This window comes from Clarias gariepinus, chromosome 13 (genome assembly GCF_024256425.1).
Source record: "Clarias gariepinus isolate MV-2021 ecotype Netherlands chromosome 13, CGAR_prim_01v2, whole genome shotgun sequence".
In the NCBI taxonomy this organism is placed as follows: domain Eukaryota; kingdom Metazoa; phylum Chordata; class Actinopteri; order Siluriformes; family Clariidae; genus Clarias; species Clarias gariepinus.
In genome coordinates this window covers 1,004,284-1,027,236 of record NC_071112.1, presented here as the reverse complement: position 1 = coordinate 1,027,236, position 22,953 = coordinate 1,004,284, and the positions used below count along the sequence as shown (strand labels likewise).

At 42.0% G+C, this 22,953-nt stretch overlaps 1 protein-coding gene across 1 annotated transcript in view; it reads right to left on the bottom strand.

Moving 5' to 3' along the window:
• LOC128536307 (AT-rich interactive domain-containing protein 1B-like) overlaps positions 1–22,953 on the bottom strand; it is a 215,798-nt gene that overhangs the window by 54,267 nt on the left and 138,578 nt on the right. Inside the window, exon 5 of the mRNA XM_053510516.1 lies at positions 13,083–13,317. Coding sequence (XP_053366491.1) covers positions 13,083–13,317 — 235 coding nt within the window. The remainder of the gene's footprint in view (positions 1–13,082; positions 13,318–22,953) is intronic.

Sequence of the window (22,953 nt, the reverse complement as noted above, 5' to 3'; positions counted from 1 at the left end):
TTAAGCTGTTAGAAAAAGATTTCGTGCCTTATTTATTTGAATCACAAGAGTGCTAATAAAACCAAAATTGGCACAATTGGTGCAAACGGCACAATTTTAAATGAAAATCGTTTTGGTTATTTTAATGTGAATTTTGGGTTGTTTTGCAAAACGCTATAAATCCACCTCCTACTGTTTAATTCTTTTTTTTTTTTAATCAGCCTGAAATTGTGTTTGTGGAAATTTAAACGTGGAGTTCAGTGACAGTAATAATGTTAATTAAAGTTTTTTTAATTATTAAAAAAAAAAGAAACAGCAAACTTGTGCTTTGATTGTGTCTAACAGTTTGGAAAACAGACAGAAGTGTTGAGTTTTGTTGCACACAGAACCTTTTTAAGCACACGGTTTGTTAAAGATCATAAGAAACATTAAAAAGTCATCAATGCATCATCCGCCTCTCGCCCCTGCCCGCTTCAGGTCGACTTCGGTTTGTGACTGCGGCGCCTCATCATAACACCGGGATGTGCCGTATTAGGTCAGATCGAGCATCAACCACCATCCATCAACCGTAAGCAGGCGTGTAAAACGCAACAGCTTCCAGCACGCGACACGTGTCACCTCATGTCTCTTGTACACAGAAAAAGCGATTATGTGTCTCCTGGGCGTTGTGGCATATTATCTCTCTGTCTAATTTAACTTTGTAAATAATACTCACAAATATTGAAGTGCATCGTTGGCTCCCAGATGCAGCAAAACCAGCGCTGTTTTATAAAAGGTGATTATACAAACAATTAAAAAAACTAACAAACAAATCAATAAAAGCGGGTTTTGTATAGACACAACATTGTGTGCCTGTAGACGATGTAATTTACCAAATTGATTAAAAATCTGAAAGTGGCTTTTATCTCATTTTGCTGTCAAACTGTTTATGTGTGTATGACGGTGGAACTGAACCAACAGAACACACAACAGTCTGTTTAAGGGGTTTATTTTTGTCCAGTCACGAGTATATATGACTCTTATACTGTACAGTCTGTGTACAGTCAGCCATATGACGACGTGTTGTATTGTTTATGGGTAGAAATGAACAGGTCTGTACTGGTGTGTATTAAGCAGCTCAGTAGGTTATGAGGTTTTATTAATCTGTCAGAACAAGTTGATTTTAACCTGCGACTCTATCAACACAGTTTGTTCTCTGTAGGTCATTTATGTGCGAAAGTTACGCGAGCATGGTGTTAGCATGGTCTATTCTGTACAACCTGCTTACTTACTGCACATCAGTGTTAACTTGTTACTACATAAACACCAGATGATGTCACTTTATCACTCAGCTGTGCTCTGCGTCTGCGGCTCAACATCCTGTAAATGTTACTGTATTTGATGTTATGTTTATAAATTTATACCCGTGAAAGGATGTGAAGCTTTATTTATTTATTATTATTATTATTATTATTATTATTTTTAAAAAGGGGCTGTGGTGGTGGCTCAGTGTGTTAAGGTTCTGAGTTACTGATCGGAAGGCGGGAGGTTCGAGCCCCAGCTCTGCGAGGCCCTTAACCCTGTCTGCTCCAGGGGGCGCCATACAATGTTTTGACTCTGACTCCAGCCTACTGACGAAAGCTGGGACATGTGAACGATAAAGAATTTCACCGTGCCGTAACGTATATAGGACCAAATTGAGGCTGAACTGAACTTCAAAAGCTTCAAAAAGTCCCCAAATTCGTCCGATCTGTCCTGTCCAAACCAGCTTTGATGTGTTATTAGGTGTGTTTTTCCTGTTGAATCACTATTTCAAGATTTTCTAGTTAATGAATTGAGGTTGTGCTGAACAATTCTAAAGTGGTCCTCCTCCTTCTTCATGTTTCTATCCTTTTTTTTTTTTTTTGCAATCACGAGTCCCACTGAGAGCCCAACAGCTCCAGACTGTCCTTGGGTCTTCTACCGGACCTTGGGGAAGTGACTACACCTCCTATTATCTTACATTTACATGCAATTATTTAAACTGATCTTGAAATCTGCAGTTGTTTACGAACAAATTAAAATACATTTTCGGACCTTTGAATTAATAATCTAAGAGGGTTTATGAATAATTCCCCCATCCCCCCCCCCCAAATAATTTATAGCCTGACCTGCAAATTCATGAATATTTTATTCTATTAAAATGTGTAAAATGTTGTAGAATCATTCTACCCAAGAAAAAAAATCAATAAAAGCCCGACGTTGCCGAGACATTCGTGTTTATGATGAACGTACATGAACCTCCATTTCTGATGGAGTAAAGGACACCATGCTTTGTGTGCAGGGTTTAAACTGGAAGGTTTCTGTGCACCATGAAACGTTTTTCTCGTCGACACAGGAACGCGATTACACTTCAAGGAACCTCAAAAAGCATCGCACATCTGGTGCTAACTGGTAAGTGCTTATCACTTTTATCAGGAAACGTGGAGGACGATAAACACTAATATAAATAAAAACACTGAAGTCTTTATTGACCCGGCTGCTTAATAATTCAGAACCTGTAACGTCTCCTCAGGCTGCTTGGTTGGAGGTAAAGACGTGTCTAAATGTCACTAGGCCTCTCAGTGGTTCCTTCATCCCTCCCTCTCACTATGGAAAAGGCATCTTAATTAACAGCGCTTCATCCTTACGTCTGGAGACGAACAACAACAACAACAACAACAACAACAACAACACTGCTGTGACCAGACTGAGGCTGGAGCGATACTGTATTGGACTAAATTCTGGTTCTGGTTTGCAGTAAGGAATGGATGAATAGAACACTGGGGTGTGCGGTTACAGAAAACAATCAACGATGGGGAAACCCCGAACAAAGTCTCCTTATCCACGTTGTGTTTCATTCCTCTCACACCACAGCAATAATCTAACTACAAGTTACTTCCTGTTTTCACTTATTGTACATTAAAGTGACTATAAACATTTCCTCAGCAGCAGCTACACTTTCTCTCCCTTAAAAATAATAATACAAAAAAACAAACAAACATAAACAAACAGATCTCAGTCATTAGGACTTTCCTTGAGTGGAAAACCTAAAGGGAGATTTTCATCTATGCTGCAAAGTTACAAGAGGCATCGTGCAGAAATGGAAAATGTGCTTTTTGTTGCTGCATTGGTGCAAAAAAAAAAAAAAAAAAACATAATCTATTTTAATAATCTATTAATCTGTCGTTTTTTTTTTTAGATTAATCGATGAATCGGATATAAAAAAAACAACAACAACAACAAGAAAAGCATTCATTTCCAACCCTTTATTCAAAAACAGAAATAAAATCTTTAGAAAGTGCACAAAAATGTTGCTCCTTGAGCTGTTATAATAATAATATAATAAAATAAAAATAGACCAACACAAAAAAACATAGACATGTATGCTTTACATCTGCCAAATATGTACAATGGAACCTTGGATTACGAGCATAATTCGTTCCGGAAGCGAGCTCGTATTCCAAAACACTCGTAAACCAAATAAAAACTTTAAAAACACGGAATCACTGCTGTAAAGTGAAAATAAAACAAACGATTTTTACCAAACCAAAACGGGAGACGATTACCCGATTACGTATTTCTCTACCTCCGTCATGTATCTTGCTAAAATGCTAATAATTTGTAAACAACTAATTGCGTTGATGCTTTGGCTAAATAACTTTAAGAAATTAGTATTTAGTGGAATAAGAACCCTGATTTGCAGTTACAGCTTTTATGTGCTTTATATCACTCTGTTTACAAAAAAAAGCAAAGTTTTACTCAATGGTTTGTGACACTCCATCTTCCTCTTGATAAAATTTCCTCCAGTAAATTGCTCTTATTTTATGTTTATTTGTATATACATGTATGTTTGCTCTAAAACTCTAAACAGCTGTTTCTGGAGTACAGTATAAAATAATAATTAACTGTCACATCTCAGAAAATAAGAAAAATTCATGAATTTCTTTGGCTGATGTTCAGTATGTTGAGGCTCCGGGGTCTCAGTGACCCCACACATACAATACAGGTGAAGAAAATGGTGAAACCACCGACTTTCACAGAATAAGTCTTTATTTCCAGAAAATTCCTGAGCCATCCCATTAATAAAAAAAAAAAAGGCATAAACTTTGCAAATAATTACATTTTCCATTCATAAGGATATAAAAAGTGCAGTCACTTTAAGCTTTCCAATAGTAGGAGCTATGAAGGGTAAAAGAAACACGGTTCATAGATTCAGAGATAATGTGCATGCTTAAATCCAGTATAATATTAAATATTCTTCCTGAGGATTGTCGAGGCAGTGCGAGGCCTTTGAAGCGCAGCTCTTCAGCTTTGAAGTGTTTTAAGAGGTTGAAATGCAAGATTCATGGTGCAGTTCAAAGACATGCAGGAAAACCCATGGCCATATTTCGTCTGTTAGAGCTGGACAATTTTTAATGGTGTGCGAACGGTATGTGTCCATTTCAGGACAGGCACACGGCAATATCTGACTCGCGGAAAAATAAAGAGCTTCTAAATGAAGATGAAAAAGAAGAGAGAGAGAGAGAGAGAGAGAGAGAGAGAGAGAGATAAACAGAAACATGTTTATAGACGATGGTTAGAATCTGCAAGTCTGGCAAAAGGAATAAAGTTTATGGTCGGGTTCATAGCTGGAGAATTCAAAAGCCTTAAACGTAGCAATGAAATCAATCATACCTCTAAAGACACACACAGACACACACACACACACACACACACACACACACACAATCAGGCCAAGTAATCTTAATGCTGCCTAATCCTCAGGGAAGTCTATAAACACAGTGTAGCAATAATGGCATCTTAGATCCCAATGAGCAAGAATAAATGATTTTCCAAGCTGGGGCTAATGCGAGTTAACGCAGCCTGTTGGGGGACGCAAAACTGTATGGTAGTGTGCAAACTGTGCTCCCATGGACCTCATTACCGGACAGCCAAATAAGGCCAAGGTAAGTAAAGAGGAAAGTGCAGTTTAAGCGAAAAGAGCCCAGGCACATCGCGGTGGAAAAGAAATGCCACTTGGGCATAGCATGCTGTTACATTAGAAAGGCAAGAGAAAAAAACAACAACAACACAGTTTGGAGACGACGCAGGCAGTCGTGATTGCTTTGGAGGGCTAACAGTAATCGTACAACCTGATGAGAATGAGTCACGGCCCTGAAAGAGTGATGAATAGAAAGAAAAAAAGGCAGCAGAGGAAGACTCTTGGAGTGCGGAGACGGTTCTGCTGGACGGAACATTTTGCACAATAGACAATAAGTTCATTCCTAAAAAAAGGCAAGAGAGAGACTCTGCATCACAAACTGCAAACTTGGCAAATGTGTTCCGGAGAAGCGCAACCACCTTCGAGAGATCGCTATTTTAAATACAAATGATGCCACAGACTTTAGGCAGAGAGGCGGGCGTGGTCTCGGGGTGGGGGGAGGGGCGTTGTTAGTCTTTCCTCGTACCAGACCGGGTACATTTGATTAGATAAGACTTAACTAGGGTTAAGATTTAATTATCTGTCGCATGTACCTTTACAGTAGACTGTGATTATTTATTCCTTTATCCCAGTTAGGGCGCGCGGAGTCAGAGCGCGGGGTCAGGATAACCAGGATAACCCCGCCCCTGGATCAGAGAGGGCTCAACAGTGGAAGCTTGGCGGTGCTGGGGCTTGAACCCCCGACATTATGGTCAGGAACCCAGAGCTTTAACCGTTTGAGCCGTTTGAATGGATGGAATCTGAACCAAATGGGAAATGACCAAACTGAGAGAAAAGTTTTTTTTTGTTTTTTTTCAAGTAGGTGTTTTGGCCAGATTACCTTTTCAAAATGTGCAGATCTCTTGAGAACAGTAAAATAGTTCGGGCAATAAACTGCCTCAGTGCTCCTTCATGGCCTTACTAACGCCGTCTCAATTTTCAGCCTTGGCTCCTATTACCATAATACTCCGAGCTCATCAAGCTCAGCTGATAACAACGCTAACCCAACCTGCTAGTTGTACGCCGGAGGCAAGTAAGCTGATGGAGGCGAAACGCCGCACTCACTTAGACTCGCGCAGGCTGACCTTTGTGTGCTCCAAAGCCCTGGAAGCACTTCAAGCAAGGAGCAGATAAACAGCTTAGTCTGAAAGTGCCCTCATAAGTATGCCTAAATCACTTCTTTAAAAAGGAAAATAGGAAAGAAAGACGGGAAGACAGCAGGAGAGGACGTGGATGGGGTGGGGGAAGGGGGGGGTGGTCAGGGGTGTCTCTACAGTCATGTTAAATGGACCTTGATGGACCTTGGAGAAGAAGAATAAAAGCGGAGAGGGCCACACGTTTTTATTTTATTTATTTTTTTTGGTTTTCAATGGCGGCTCGAGTGCGCGGCTCTTATTAGAAGCTGTGCTTCAGTCGCTGTCAATTAGAGGTGTTCTAAAGTGAGTGCATCCACTCAAAGCACAATGGACACGCCGCAGTACACACAATACTATGTTTTATATTCAAATTCGAAGAATGACTAAAGGCATGGAAGAAAAAAATAAATAATAATGTCAGACTTTTCAATCTTTCCTTCCTTTCCCCTTCATCCGCGTGTTGCTGTACAGATTTCTCCAGAACGTGTTTATCTCCAGAACAATCTGTGCATGAATCTGATTGGTGGTCATTCCTAAGAAGAAGTGACACCATGGAGGACAGGTTAATGAGCATCAGACAGAGGGTCAATGCTAACGTCTAATTAACATCAGTTAAGCTCCAAGCAGTGGAATTTCTTCACTTAGGGAATGGATTAGAAGTGTTCTGAACAGAATCAGCACTTTGCACACACAGATGCACATTACTGCAGACACAGATAGAAACCCAATGGAGTATTATCTCTTCTAACACCTTACAGGGTCTGTATTAGTCGCACTGTTAAACTTTATCAGTTTCTGCATAGACAGTCGTAGAGAAGTTTGCATTAGCCGTAGTGGTTCGATTCGGTTCATCGGATTCAGATTGGTGTTCATGCAATACCACAGACAAACACTGCGGGACAAGAGAAGCACAGATTTGGTTTTGAACAATCTGCCAATCAGCAGTTGGGAAACTATTGAACCGTAGTAAAGATTTAGTCGACTATTTTGGTAGAAGTCAGCAGTTTGGAAGCTTAAAACGTAAACTTTTAGGGTAAAAATGTTAGTTTGAAACTCCGTCCACACGTCACACTCCCTTTATGTCTCTACATAATCCCCTGATACACTAATGCACTTATCCCAGTGTCTCACTAGAGCTTGGACACCATCAGGGTAGAAAGTCGGACCATGATTGGACTGTCTGTCTGATTCATGTCTAAAAACGCCGGCCTCCCAGGAACTCCCATAATGGTGTTTCCAAACATGTGGAAATGTCTTGGAGCGAGGTCAGGACTGTACAGGGGACGTCCCAGCCGAGTTCCTGTAATGTGTGAGTGGTGTTGGTGAATGAGTGTGTGTACACATCACATACACAGATGTGTCTCTTCTGTAAGTTGGTTTTTTAAATATCATGCGTTCCACTCGCAGAATGTTTCGTCTGTGAGCTGTGAGACACCTCGTGCCGAGACGTTCATCATTCATGGACATACGGTCTTCTCTTTAAAGTCTTATCACCGTACTGACTTTAAAGCCTGCTGTAAATGTCAATCAGTTTTAATCCTTCGTTCATAAGAAAGTCCCGGTTTGCCTTGAACGCTGCTTGTACTATGACATGCATCCAGTGTTTTTCTCCTCTTTTGCTCCTCAGCCCTAATTCCAAGAACACCTTATGGTCCTGGTAGTACTGCAGCTCTGTCCTTTGGATCGGTTTGGCTCAGTTTCTCAGTCCACATCCACAAACACACACACACACACACACAGAACTTTCCTCAGATCAGTAGATTCGAGAAACTCGTAGCTACTTGTAGCTGGACTCAATCCACCTTCGAGGTGGGAAATGACCTTTGTTAAATAAACTTAAATTGAATTTAAACTAAAACGGCCCGAACAGACTCAAGGATGCAGATGTGAAAGCACATCCTAAGAGAAGTACTTAGAGTATCACGTCTAGATTACCAGGAAACATGCGTTCTCGTTCTGTTTGGCTAGACGCTGGCGGTCCAGACGTCTCAGATTAAAGAGCCCGTGGTGACACACAGACCGTTGTTTTTCCTTCAAATGGATTTTATTGATACTGTAACTGCCAAAATGTGAGCAGAACTTTGCCAAATGCCAGGAAAAAGTCTTCCGACTCCACCTTCAACATATAACGAATTCCATGAAGAAAAGCCTGTTAAGGCCCTTTTTGTAATAGTGCAGAGTGAGATGTGCTTATGAATGTCACAGCAGCTTTTACCTCCCTGAGCAGGTTTGGGGTGACGGATGGATTCTCATTTTACCCGCTACTCCTGACAGCATGGCATGTGTATGATTCCGCCACTAATGCAGCCCGTGGTCCCAAAGCCAGAAACTGCGCAGGCTTTCTCAATTGCTTTAGAAACATTTGGGCTGAGCAATGTGATTTCTGCCTGACTGTCACAAATCTGGCACGACAGGAAAAATCAATTTGCCCAGCACTTGGCGGCTCGAGGAGGATCCGAGTCTGGATAATGTTCCGGCATATTGTATTTGCTTCACTGAGACTGAAAATCATCCAGGCCCTTCATATCTCCAGCTCAAACAGAGGACAGAGATGAGTAGTTAAGTTCTCTTCGTAATATCTCACATGGCAACTAAAACACAGTTAGGGAATCCAATAACCGTCAGTCTGGAACAAAATCACAAACACGGTCTGGCTGACTGGAATGAAAGGTCAGAGGTGAACGGGATAGACGTACACGTAGGGAAGTCTGGAGGTGCTGCTTCTAATCCTCTGTGACGGGGAGGGAGAGTGACAGGTGTCCCGCGAGACTGTCTGTCGTGTGGACACCCCGGTGGACGGGACGGTGCTGACAGGCTGTGGAGAGGGGCAGGGAGGCGGCGTGGCGGTCACACTTGGACAGGCTAATGACTCGAGTGAGAAACCCATCCTGCACCCGTCCTACGTTCACACGCTCGCATCACTGCACGCGTCACTGTGGACTTTCAGCAACTTCAGAGAGATAATGTCGTTATTAAAGGTGCAGTTTGGAATTTAAATGGAAATAGATCTACACCTGTTCTAGTCGTGTCATTTCTAAAAAAAAAAAAACATAACCCAAGATATTTTTGGTGGATTTCTAAAAATGTTTAGCGTTTGACTTGTAAAAAAAAAAAGTATTCGCGTCCTCGTTTACTAATTAGCAGACAGGAACGCTGCAGTCTCTGAACATGTGCTGAACAAACTTATCCTTAAAAATCTCCGAGGAAAAACATCAGCAAGTGTTTAATTATATAATAAAATGAATGAACTTTATACACGTTAACCAAAGATTTTGTCATTTTGTTTGCACTTTTATCTACATCATACTGTTAAAGCATTAAGGCTTTATTTGCGCCAAGTAGAATTTGAGTCTTTGTGTCTCACAATTTACAAAAAGATCCATCTGAGCTGAAGATGGCGTCGTAACGTTGCTGAAACTTCCAACAATCTTTATGAATAGAAAGAAACACTGAACTGTGGGAAAGTCTAACCTGAAAGGAGCGCAGTATTATTTATGACTTTACAATATGTATACAGCAAGTTTACTATATACAACTTAGACATTAGTGACGAATCTACAGTAGATGTAAGAACAACGTTTCGCGCCAGTTCACACCGCTGCTGGTTATATGGGATGAGAAAGCGACCAATCACTGATCTCCATTATTCCCATAATCTCCATTAATCACTTACTGTTTCGTCCAGGACCGATCACCCTCTAACTAACCAGTGATCACCGATATTCCCACTGACCAATCACTGATGACCATTGTTCCAAACTTACATTTACGGATCACTATTATCAACACTCATCACTGCAGCACAGTCAGACATCAGTCTGGTGATTAGTGAGCGTCTGATTCACCGCCGTTTTGTCTCTCTTCACCTTCAGAGGCCGAACGCTTTGGAAACTCTTCTCCACGGGTCACAGCACAGAGGAAGAACCGCTGCAAACCTTCAACCACATCCTCATCGCCCTGACCTCAGACTCACCACTCAGCTCGGGGCGACCGCTGCCACCTTCAGGAACCACTAAACCGCACCCTCTGCCCCTCCCTCCCTCCCTCCATCCTCCCTCCACCTCTCATGTCCCTTCCTTCTGCTTTGTTAAAAGGGTAGAGGGTTCGATTCCCACCTCGGGTTTCTGTGTGCATGGAGTTTGCTTGATGGGTTTCCTCCAGGTACTCCGGTTTCTTCCAACAGTCCAAAGACAGGCAGATCAGACTAATTGGATTGCGTTTCCAAATTGGCCGTAGTGTGTGTAAGCAGTGTTTGCACACATGTTGTGATTTATTATGAAGTGAATGTTATCTCATCTCACTGTGTGCTTGGAATGACAATAAAAGACATGCAATCTGTCTATAAAAAAATATATTTTGCATAACCTGTTTCTACAACAGAACAACCCTGCCAACTCCGGTGCATAGTTTCAGGAAGCAGGAGTCAGGTCGGAGAAGGATGAGATAAATAAAGGGTCAATTTCTTCACTGCATTTGTAATTCACCTCAAAGCCAGCAGAGGGCTCTAAAGAGGGATTCTCCAGCACATCAACTCTCCCAAACTTCCAGCCACCCCGTGAGTCACACGTGATTTATCAATAATTAGAGACCCTACCAAGTTTATTCCAAGACGATCCAGTGCAGTTTATATTGACATTACAGTAACGATGTGTTCCTCCCTGTCCTTTATACAGACAGACCTGAAGAATATGTTGTCATCAGTCAATCCTGACTGCTCCGTATCCTTCCCTTGTCATCCCACGTCTATATTTCGCCGAAGGTTTCGGCTCCATACGACGCCTGCCGTTCACGTCAGAAGACACTGCCTGCTTTTCATTAGCGTCAATCACGGCCTCCGAACACAGCGTCTGCCATTCACGCGCAGGCTTCAGGAGCTCACTCATGCATTAGTCCCGCCTTGACAGGATGATTGACAGGCCGCATTGGTCAAACTCCATCAGGGGAGGCTGAGGCAGCAGACGAGCCGTAGTCTGCGTCTCATATTTAAGTGTCACACGCTCGTGTCCGACGCCTGACTAAAAAATTCATTAAGTTTGCAATTCCAGTGTTCGTCCGCCTATCCCGCCGAGGAAAAACACTCAGACAATACCCTCGAATCTGCTGGTTTCGTATAATCACATATCTCTCCTAAATGAAGAGCAACATATGGCCATCGTCAGCTAGCAGGGACAATTCCGCCAGGATTCCCCTTAAGAACAAATCCAGCAGAACAAATCCTGACAAACACAAATGACATAACTAGTGCAGCTGTTAGGAAACTATAAACACACTGAAGCTCCCAGATCGGTGCGGGTTCAAGTCCTTAAACAAGAACTCTTTCTATCATAGAAACTATACAGTTTATACGACAGAAACCACAGTCGGTGATCACTCACAGTCCTACTAGTATTAATAAAATCTGACATTTAACCCTAAACACACTTTTCAAAGACTTTTATAAAACTGTTTGTTAGAATATCATTTACAGACATTAATAAAGAAAAATACACTCTTATAAAAATGGATTGTACTGTATAATGGCAATTTTAGCAAAAAAAATAAAATAATGATAAGCGAAAGGAATGCATGTGTAAAATACTCAAGAATGCAAATTATTGGCAAAAGACAAAACGGGTTTAAAATTAAATAATATTTCATGTATTTTCAGGTTCACACGTCTGATTCATCAGGGTTGTAAAGCAAACGTACAAACTTATGAAACTGTGTTTAAATTTGCTTAGTTTGAGACAATGCAGTGTCATGAAAGGATAAAAGTAAAATATAAATATTATATTTAATTATATAGCGCTTTTATTATATCTCAGGTTTACTTGCTGTAGTTTAAGAGTAAACATGATACAGATGCAATTTATTTAATATTCTGGATTTTTTATCAAATATTTTTTATTTAAATATTAGATTTTCTATTAAATCTAAGTGATCACTAGTTTTAGCGCACTTTATTTAACACAAATCTGGATTAGACCATATACAGTACAGTACAGATGTAGCTTTAAATGAGGCTAGCTCTCCGAGACACAGCTCGTCTAATTAGCTTTTCTGTCTATAATGATACTTCAGAAAGCTGGACAGTAATTTCACCCATTTGAAGTGTTTATTATTAGCATGATGGATCTACAGTACAAACTGTGCCACCCGTTATTTCTTCATATTAAATTTAGTAGTTAAATTAAATGATAGTTTGCATGTTCTCCTCGTGCTTGCTGGTTTCCTCCGGGTTCTCCGGTTTCTTCCTACAGTCCAAAGACATGTAGATTAGGCTGATCGGTGTTCACAAATTGGCTGTAGTGTGTAAATGCACGTTTGAATGTTGACCGAAGATCCGACCACATCTGTAAACAAATTGGAATAAATACGGCCACCACTGGCCTCCACGGTCCCTAATTGGACTACAGAGGCTCCCACAGTTGGATGGATATGGAAATTAAATAATGTTTAATAAATTACAAAAGTGTGAACAAATGTTTAACTGCGACAGGCTGCAAAAAAAAAAAATAGGTTGTTTATGTAACAGGCTTAGCAGCGACCTCATTTCCCCTCCCGTCTCTTCCAACCACTCAGCATTCAGCATCAGCAGTATAATAATCACCACCTGATCATCTCTCATCATCTGCACCTGTTCCTCACTGGGTCAGGACTTAAAATTTATATTTCATTTTATGCTTGAAGGATTTTTAGGTCACTGTGTGGCTTAACAAACAAAAAACATTCCGCTGAAACTGATCAGGTTTCATGATGAGAGACAAAAAAAGTCTTCCAGGAAGCCTGGAGAAATATTCCTCAAAACTACATTAAACATACAAGAACGTTTGGAGTCTTAGAAAACAACATACAGTATAAAAGGATGAGGAGTGGCTCAATACATTTGATGAAAATAAAGCTCTTACATTTCCACCAGTAAGTTTTTTATATCCATCAGGCTGCTATCAGGAATTACTCAAAACTCAGAGCTAGTCATCAGAAAAGTCATCAAAATGTAACAAAGATGAAAGAAGATCTGAGCTCACCTGGGCCGTTGGTAGGAGAGATCTGGTTGGATCCGGCGGGACTGGGGGAGGCTACCGGTGGGGGTGAGGGTCCAGGCCGCATGTTGGAAACACGAGGAGAGGTGTGTGGTGAAAACGGAGACTGAGACTGGTTCCCCTGGTCTCCCTGACTGTTGGGGGGACCAGAGACGCTGATGGCTGGGTTGAGAGGCGCCTCGGTTCCCATGGGCAAGTCATCGATGGAGCCTGACAGGTCCTGGGGAAGAAAAAATGTTTAAAAAGATGATTTAGTTTAAGAAGGATAATTTACGACTTGCACTGAAAGATGGCTAAAAAAACACCTGGTCATCACCAGAACAACACTGTCTCCGTTGTTATTTGTTGCCAACTCAATAGAGGAAATTTACTCCTAAATATGGCAACAGAAACGCGAAAGACCCCAGACTGAAGCTCTAGGATACCTTTTAGTCCACAAAGACAGCCTTCAAGATCTCAACAAAAAAAGGAAGACCAGGATATCATTTGCACTTTTTTTTTTTGGTTCTCCATTAACACCTGTCTTTTCCAGTTGTATGCAGAATCGCCGCAAAGTTCACAATTGGCAGACGATCCACAAACGGAAGGTAATATTTGTCAAAGGCAGCAATTACGCAAAAAGGTGTTAGTGGAAGTGAGCGGCAAGCCAGTCCAAATATTCAAGGAGTTGGGTCCTTTTCCAACGTGGCCCAAATCCAATTTGTTTGCCGCTCTGCTGCAAATTGCTCTGTGCTCTGAGTCTCCAAATAGCTGTCAACTACTCCCAGTTGGCATCTTGTATCACTTAATTCGCTCCTGAAGCATGTAATTGTCATAATAAGAAAAATATTGAGGTGATAATGGCCCCTTACTTTGAAATACCCAGACCTCTATATAATAACCTGCATATTTTCACACAGCCTTTGAGCAACCAGTTAGTTGTGGACCAGGACACCGTATATTACCAATGCTCCCCCCCCCACCCCCCCCCCCCCCCCCCGCCTATTTATTGCTGTCAGAAAAAGCTGCCACTCAAGAGCAGGAAATGCATCTGGGAATGTCTCAACAGCCATGCACAGACACACACGGCTAAAAGCATTTCAATAAGCGGGGGAAATGCTACACTGTAATTTTGAGAGGAATGAGATTTGCTTCACACAAAAGCCCCACCGGCAGGCGCTCGAGATGTGAATTAATCAGAATCGCTGAGAGGAGAAGAAAAAAAGAAAGAAAAAAAAGGAAAGTACGGAGAACTATCACTCTGGTCAAACAGTCTAGACTGGGAGGAGTCGGACCATTCAGCGGCTTGTGGTCCACTTGCACAAACACGCCACTCTACACAGACGCTATTTACAACATACGACATCCTCGAAATGGGTGTCCACATCCTGTGAAATGAAGGACATAGAGTGAAGTAAAACAGGGCCTAAAGTAAAAAACTTCGACTCAGGGACTCCAGACTTGGCGCATTTAATCCCCTAAAACTGTAAGCCAATTAAAAGACACTAACGCGCACGTTTCACACCATCCGATTATAAGACCGTGTCGGAACGGAGCAGTTTTCTGCTGAAAGCCGGGTTACGCACTTCAGACACCAAACGCTTTGTCAGCACTGTGACAAAGTAAAGACACCTGAGAATCCCTGAGCTATTTGTACAGATACCTTCAGTCTTAAAGCTTTAAAAAGAAACAGCGCGATAATGATTTGCAAATTACGTGAGCTGAAAACCTGTGGAGATATCGACATCTTAGAGCTTAGCATCCACCCTTTTGGAAACGTGCAACGTTTGAGATGTTAGCAAGGTGAGCTGGCTAGACTAGCAAGATACTAGATATGGTTCACGTAGCAAGCTAGCTAGCTAGTCAGATCCTATTCTTTATATACGGTTGGTTACTTCTACAGTACGTCAGCATAGCACATTGTTTTTTCTCCTTGTTCTTTTTCCACTCTGTTGGTTTTCTCAGCGTCGCCACATCGGATCAGTCGATCTCCAATGATATGGCACAGGTTTTGTGTGACAGCGCACCCATTTTCTCCTGGCTTGGGAGTCAGTGTCTGGGTATTATATATGGCCGAAGGGTTAGGGGATGGGAGTGGGGCTCGAACCCCAGACCCTCTGATCAGCAACTTTGAGCTTCAACCCCCTGAGCCACTATTACTCCTGATGGTTAGTTAACATTATTGTTTTAAAAATGCATTAATAAATGCAACATTTTTGAGATTATCGGATCAGCCGTGTCAATAGTAAGACCATGAACGTGAGTAGATTTTCACCAGATTATTTCTTTACCTCTTAGATCAGTCATTTTTTAACACAACTTTTACGTTCATGATTAATTCACCTTTACTACAGTATTACTACATCAGCCCTCGCTGTCCTGTGTTATTGCAGACGTGAGTGTATGTTGTACTTTTTCCACCACCGCTTGCACCTTCGCTGTGTCTGCACAGTTTTGTCCATGCTCCCCGAGGGCATTATACTACAGTCAGAATGTTGCCAAATCTGGTACGACCCTGGCACACGAGCAGCGGATTTCACACTCCATCCGACAAACAGAGAAGGTCAGGAATAAACACAGTGAGCTGGCGCTGTCTCCTCTCATTAGCGCTGCTGTCTGGGGTGCTGGCACCCTGCTCCTCTCACCCTCTAGTGTAAATCTCATCTGTGCCCCCAACAGCACCTGCTGGGACCTTCGAAAACCTATGGAAAAAAGGGTTAACGTGGGGGGACGTGGATCGAGACATGGCTCTTGGTGCTAAACCTTTATCTCCAGAGGTTTTAACCGGTGTTGAAGGACAAGTCTGGGAAATAACAAATAAAAGAGCAGAGACAAAAGTCTGTCTTTGGATAGTTGGCTTTATTAAAGAAGAGATGGTGGGGCGTTTGAGGAAGTGAGGACCTTATTGAAAGAGACCTCTTGTGACCGAATGCTAGCACATGGACTTTTCTTCTCTTTTTTTTCCCCTCAAACATAAAGTCCAATGGCAAATTAGATCCACTTCCCTTTGCAGTGTGCTAAGTGTAAGCCTTTAAAACACTGATGTGTTCGTTCTTTTGTTTTTTCCATCCTAACCCATCTAGTCCAGACAAATCCAGCTGAAATGCCATGAAAATCATTCTGAATGGCAAGCAGCAGGAAGAAACTAGCTAATGGAATCCCCCATGTAGTGCTCGCACAGAAATACCCTTGAAAATATACAATTAAGCCTGAGACACAGACCCGGAAGAATGAAGACTCATCCAGACCATTTCATCTCTCAGGCAAGCTGGCTAATGGAGATAGGCAAAACTAAAATACACGAGTGTGTGCGGGTTTTAAATAACTCTGCTTTGGCAAGTACTTTAAATGTGCTACCACATCTAAAAGGTTGACATTATGCTCATGAATTTAAGAAGATGCCCCGCTTGCCTTATACCAGAAAATAAAGTCCTTTTTTTTCTTCCTGTGATGTCTGGGTGCTGCGAAAATTTCAGTATCAAACTGAGAAGCAAAAGATCAACCAGAGGATTCGGGACGGTCCCCGAAGAACCAAAGTTCTGTCGTATCTGAGCAGCGTTTTAAAGGTGGAGACTCACAGGGGTGGAGTGTGTGGGTGTTCAGAGAGTCTTTTTTTTCTTATTCGGGAGTAGATCACATTCTGGGCATCCACAAGGGTCAGCTAAGATTTTCTCACTGCTCCTGTTACTTTTAAAGGAATCTGGAAGATTTATTATTTACCATTTGAGAACAGAGCATCATGGGCATGAATGCCGCTCCAGCTTGTCCTGGGAAGACCAGGCTGCCAAGTGGTGCTACAGATTACATCACCACTGGGAGGAGTTTGAATCCATGATGGCACCAATTTAAGTAGAGTCTAAGAGACATGATCTCTGGGTGGTTGGGATGGTACTGTACCTCTTCTCCCCGTCTGGCCAATGATGTGTGATCATCTGTACTGTATCAGCCTCTCTAGTCTGGGGAGGAGCGTACAGTAATTCGCACTTTTCTGTGAATGTGTTCAGCGGCCCAGCATTTTTTAAACTTTGAATTTGAAAGCCCTTACATGATGGTACTTCTTCAACAAGAGGAAGTCAGCTGGCTACGGAGCAAAGAACATCCCGAGAAAGAGAGCCAAGAGGGCCAAGTTTGAGTGTTCTTCAGGCTAATTAGTATGTCTGAGGCTATTTAACTTGACACTTTTACCATCGTACTCTGACGGCAAAAGGAAGTTGCACTGCTGGTCGCTAAACAAAGGGATTACCGTAAAGTTTCGTCCAATTTCTTTTGATCGTTGAAAAGCTGCCGAGCTCATGTGGTGCATTTGGCTGAAGGATATTAAGGCAGGGGTCATAGGCAGGGGTCATAGGCAGGGGTCATAGACAGGGGTCATAGGCAGGGGTCATAGGCAGGGGTCATAGGCAGGGGTGGCTCGATGGTTGAGGCTCTGAGCGAATGATCGGGAGGTCGTGAGAGCACATCCCAGCATTGCCATACCGTCACTGTCGAGACCTTGCATGAGGTCTTTAACTCCTCGACTGCTCATTTGCTCATTTTTATTTATTTATTTTTAATAAAACACACCAGACAAGCAAACGTTCTCTAGACTTTGACTTTGGCAGAACCATTTGTATTCTGGTGAAATACAGGATTTAAATGAAGCCTTTCATGCAAACACGTGGATAATGAAATTGAAACGGCGTCACACAGAGGTACTGTTTTTCCACCAGCCACAAAGGTTCTGCGTTCAAACACACGGGCGCACACACACACACACACACACCGCACGCACACACCGCACAAACACGAACACACGTCCACGCGTAGCATATTTATTTAGTGCTTATTGGATCCGCAAATGTTTTTATTTACGCCGTTCTCATTTGCTGTTCTTCACACCCAAGCCCACGACAGATTCCGCTGGCGAGAGGGAGAGACGGCGAGTGTAAAACACCACAGAGATAAATAAATAAATGGTAAATTCCTCATTTTTAATTCAACTGCTCGTTCAGCTTAACCTCTCCTCTCAGCAATTAAAGCGCATGCCACATCCTTCATCCACCAGCCAGCCGGCTAAATAATGCATCGAGTCCTGTGCGCATCTTTTATCATCCCAAATGACAGGCATTAGCATATCTCCCCAGGCAATTAGAGCGTGGCAGAATAATCAGGCCGTAATTGGGGGTGAGTGGCGCTAATGGCTGGACGCTGGCACCTCGCTGGGCCGCTGTGGCTCTGCCAGATCAGCGAGGCCATCGTGCTGTGACAAATCGGCACTTGTGACTGGACGTCCACTCTAACCTTAGCTTCTCTGGGAGACGTTCGAGCAAAACACGCGTACGCGCGCAGACGTGCCATGCCAAACCTCCTTTCCTTTCATATCGCTTCCTTCTCTTTCTCTCTCTCTCTCTCGCTCTCTACCGCTTCAGTCACCCTCGGTTCTTGTCCTCCCCCTGCAGATAATGTCCCCTGTGTCCTCATCCATCTCCTCTCTTTCTCTCTCGATTTTCTCATCAAATCCTCCTCTCAGTCTCCTTCATACACTTTCTCCATCTCCCCGAAGTCAGAACCCATACAGAACAGTCCGCCTCATTCACTTATCCTATTCCCTCAGTCCCAAAGTTCCCGATGTGTAGAGCCAACAGAGGTCCTGCGTCCCCGAAGAGCCCTCCGCTTTTAAATTGATTCTGTGGATTTATTAAAAAAAAAGGCAACATGAGGAAAGTGATACGGAGTAAAGTCGGGTGAGTGACTGTGTGAAATGTAACGAACGAAACAGGAGAGTGTGTGATATTTGTGTAACAGGAATGTAACACACCGGATCCGTATCTGATCAGACTTGACATTTTATAGGCCGCCATATGTTCTGCTGTAATTGCGTTTGGAGCTGATTAACACCGCGCGGATCCTGCACTGAGCACGGGGTATGAACCGCCTCAAAGCAAAACATCATCGAGGCTTCCTCTCTCTCTCTCTCTCTCTCTCTCTTTTTTATCCGGAAAGGCAATCGAAGCTTTCAGTGAGTCACTCACTTACTGGGAGGAGCTGGGAATGGGATCTGTACTGGGTTGTGACCAGAGAGTCTGGGAGGAGACAAAACATCAGAAATCTATTAGGTGGAACATCGGAGAAGTAAAAGCCAAGAGGGTCATGTTAAGGTTGCCTGGAAACTGATTAAAACAAAAAGTGGTAGATCTTTACAATCATATCATCGTATCGTATCGTATCGTATCATATCATATAGCAATAAAACAATTAATTGCATAAAAATTGCAATCGCAACACAGATCAATACAGACAACTATTTAATTTCAAAGAGCTGAGAATAGATAAGGGTTTCATTTTCTCTTATTTTATATTTTCTTTCTTTCTTTCTTTTTACATTTTTTTTTTATTAATTGTACTCGCAAGTGCAAGTCATTCTCATAGAGAAAGGTCACGGGTGGCCGTAAAAGGATTTCCGTAATAAATATATATATTTTTTTCAATTTTAATTAGTTTAGAATTTATGTAGAGTTTGTCAATCATTTCTTTTATTATAATTTGTTCATTTTCCATATTTTGTTAAGGTGATAAATACATATTGGAAAACGTCCTCTTAATCAAATCATTAGTGACATTATTTTCTGTTAGCCTACATACAGTAAAAACATTAGAAATACTTTTATCTGACTCCAGTGTAGACACGTCTGTCCTCTGGAACGGAACGCGTCCCCACATCATCGATGCATCTTTGCTCGCGTTATCTGGGTTAAAACGTCAAATTTGTGTCGACAGCTCATTCGTTACAAACGATGGATGGCGTTTTGGGTTCTGCTGATTGGCTGTGTTTGTTGACGTCCAGAAAGAGAAGAAAGAAAGCCAGACGCCTCGCTTTAGCTGGTTAAGCTGACTGATGACGTCAGTGGGTGCAACACAGCGTGTGTGTGTGTGTGTGTGTGTGTGTGTGTGTGTGACCACACATATGATAGTGACTCTAAAAACCTTAGATATGTGCATTCAGACAGCAGGAAAAAAAATCTGATCTGTGTCACATTACAGAAAAAAACTTCTCAATCGCAATATTTATCAAAATAATCGCAATGTGATTTTTTTTTTATCAAATTGTGCAGCCCTATTATATATTGTCTGACAGACTAGACTCCTGAAGCACATCTCGTTTGCAACCTCAAGAAAAAGTCAGCAAGATGTTACCCAGTGTTTATGGCAGACGATAAGACGTTATTATATCGTGTGAAAGAGCTGAACTGTATTTTGCACTCATGTTTTCTGATACCTGCATTTTAGGTGGTTTTCTGGTATTGTGTGAACTTTCCCATCAGACCCGTATAGGAAGCGGGACACCATTTATGGGATACCAGCGTATCGAGGTGTGCAAAAGTTCTACTTCCTTTAATTAATTTTAATTTAATACTCATACTGTAGTTGTCTATCATGCATACTGTACGAACTAGTTAATCCAACTAACAAACATCATCCTTAAACATACAGTTCGCAGCGTCAGATGAAGTTGACATGTTGTGAGAAGAGAAGAGCTTTTTCATTTTCAGGTTGTTAAACTCGCTTGTCCTCTGTGCAACTTTGAATTAGACACAAAATCTGCTTGTCCTGGCAAACTAGGCTACTAATTTGTCCGCCCATAGCGCCCCCCTGAGAGTCATTCTAAAGATGCACTGTGTTATTTTTACTGAACAATAAAAAGAAGGGAAAAAAAACATGATATTTATCTTGTAGTGTAATGAAATGCATTTCACCCCTTTTTAGTGATAATCGTCTACCAGTAAAGTACTACAACTCTCTCTCTCTCTCTCACACACACACACACACACACAATCATTCAGCCTAATAATAGAAATGAGGCTCAATACAATGTTTTTCTCCCACAAACACACATTAAAATCCCAATGCAAACCTATCTACAATAACTACACGTGGGATTAAACACAGCGTTTCAGGATTCATCAAATCCTCAGCCGTAGGAAAAAGACCACACTGGGGTATTGGGGATTCTTTTTTTGTTGTTGTTGTTGTTGTTTTGTTTTGTTTTCACGAAAGTAAACGTGTGCAGATTGCACGCACAGATTGTGTCAATAGATGAAGTCAGCCTCTTCACTTTGTAAAACATGAAGCGATTCTGAAAAAAAAAAAAAAAAATGCAGGACCGGACAGGGTCATAAAACATCTCTATAGTCTATTAATTCCTTTGCCGCGACATCTCATCAGTACAAACACAATACTTATTGTCCAAGTATGGCTTAAACACCCCGTATTTAACAAATGAACACAGGTTTAAACAAACTTGTTTTATGTCACTCCTCCTCCGAACGCACCATTTCAGTGTTTATGTGAATGTGCTCGTGCTGAGCCACGCCCCACAGGACAGCAGCAGGGCTGAGCAACAGGCCAGGGCAGGGTTACCTTCTTATATGAGGTCACATTAGGGAGAAAACCTAACTGACTTGTTTTAGGCCTAGAATTGTTTTTTTCCCTCACATTCTTGTACATAAACACTGCAGACTGAATGTCTAAAAATGACTAAAAAGTAAATTTTGCATAATATGTCCCTTTTAGAGCGACACTAAACACAACACAAGCCTCGCACCTCAGTCACTTGCATTGCCACCTACAGAACAGCAGGGCTCTTCAAATCTGTTCCTGAAGGGCCGGTGTGTAACAAACACGAACACAAGCACTGATCCATTTCCTGAATCTGCAACATCATAGCATAGCCTACAGTAGGATGTACAGTATTACCATATAAGGAACGAGGAAGCGCAACGAGGGGGTGGTACTATAGACATATGACGAAGGACAAAGAGGTAGGAAAAGTCCATGTCAGAGTAACACAAAGGGAAAACTCACGTAATCAAATCCCAAACACCAACAAATACAAAGATCCTAAAGTTCTGGTCCATGAGCAGCACATTACATTTAATCGAGTCGGGAAAACTAAAGCCAACAATGTCGGTTCCAAGCGATGCTGGACTCTAATTACAAACAAACTTTGATCTGGTGTTTCTTCTGCTTTCACATGTTGGTGTAATGAACGTTATTGTAAATATAGTTTTGAATTCCGAGGACGTGTAGGTGTGAGATTCAGATTAGAGTCAGTGCGGTGTAGACTGGGAAAGGCTTTATAAAACCCAGCAGAATGGACAGGGTCATGCAGTAATGGATGTGAGCTGGATGTGAGGTGCTGCTTGAAATGGATGTGTGGACCCTTAGAGACGTAATCACAGCTGTGCCTCCTGCATCGGGGCAGCGAATAATAATCTGTACAAAATCCTCAGTCATGGCTTTTTTCTTTGAATAATAATTATCTCTTTTGACTGACAAACAATAATAAAAAAGCTACTTGACACATACAGTATAAACTGAGGTTCCATTGGTCTGGTCTCCTCTAGATGAGCAAAAATCAACGAATCAGAACCAAATAGAGTCCAACATGCGGACGTCCAGGCAGTGTATCTACAGTATGATGGACAGAACCACTTGTATTGTATGATATTGTGATACAGTCTGTGATACAGATATTGTGGAACATACTGGACAACGGTCCATGATGGAACGCCCACCCACAAAGTTAAACCCAGTAGAACACGTAGATGATACAACACACAGAGGCACGCTCTGGCAGAATCAGAGCGTTAAACGTGACATAAATATGCCGAAGGAAATACGAAAATAACATCCACATGTGCTCGCTGATCTTCTCCTTCCATAGTAACCTCCACGCTTCTGGAAGGGCTTCCACTAGTGAGATCAAGCCCGGGTGTTGGGTGAGGAGGTCTTGTTTGCAGAGTTCCAGTTCATCCTAAATGTGTTGAGTGGGGTTGAGGTCAGGACTCACTCGGGTTCTTCCACTCACTCCAAATTTGGCAAATCATGTCTTCATTGA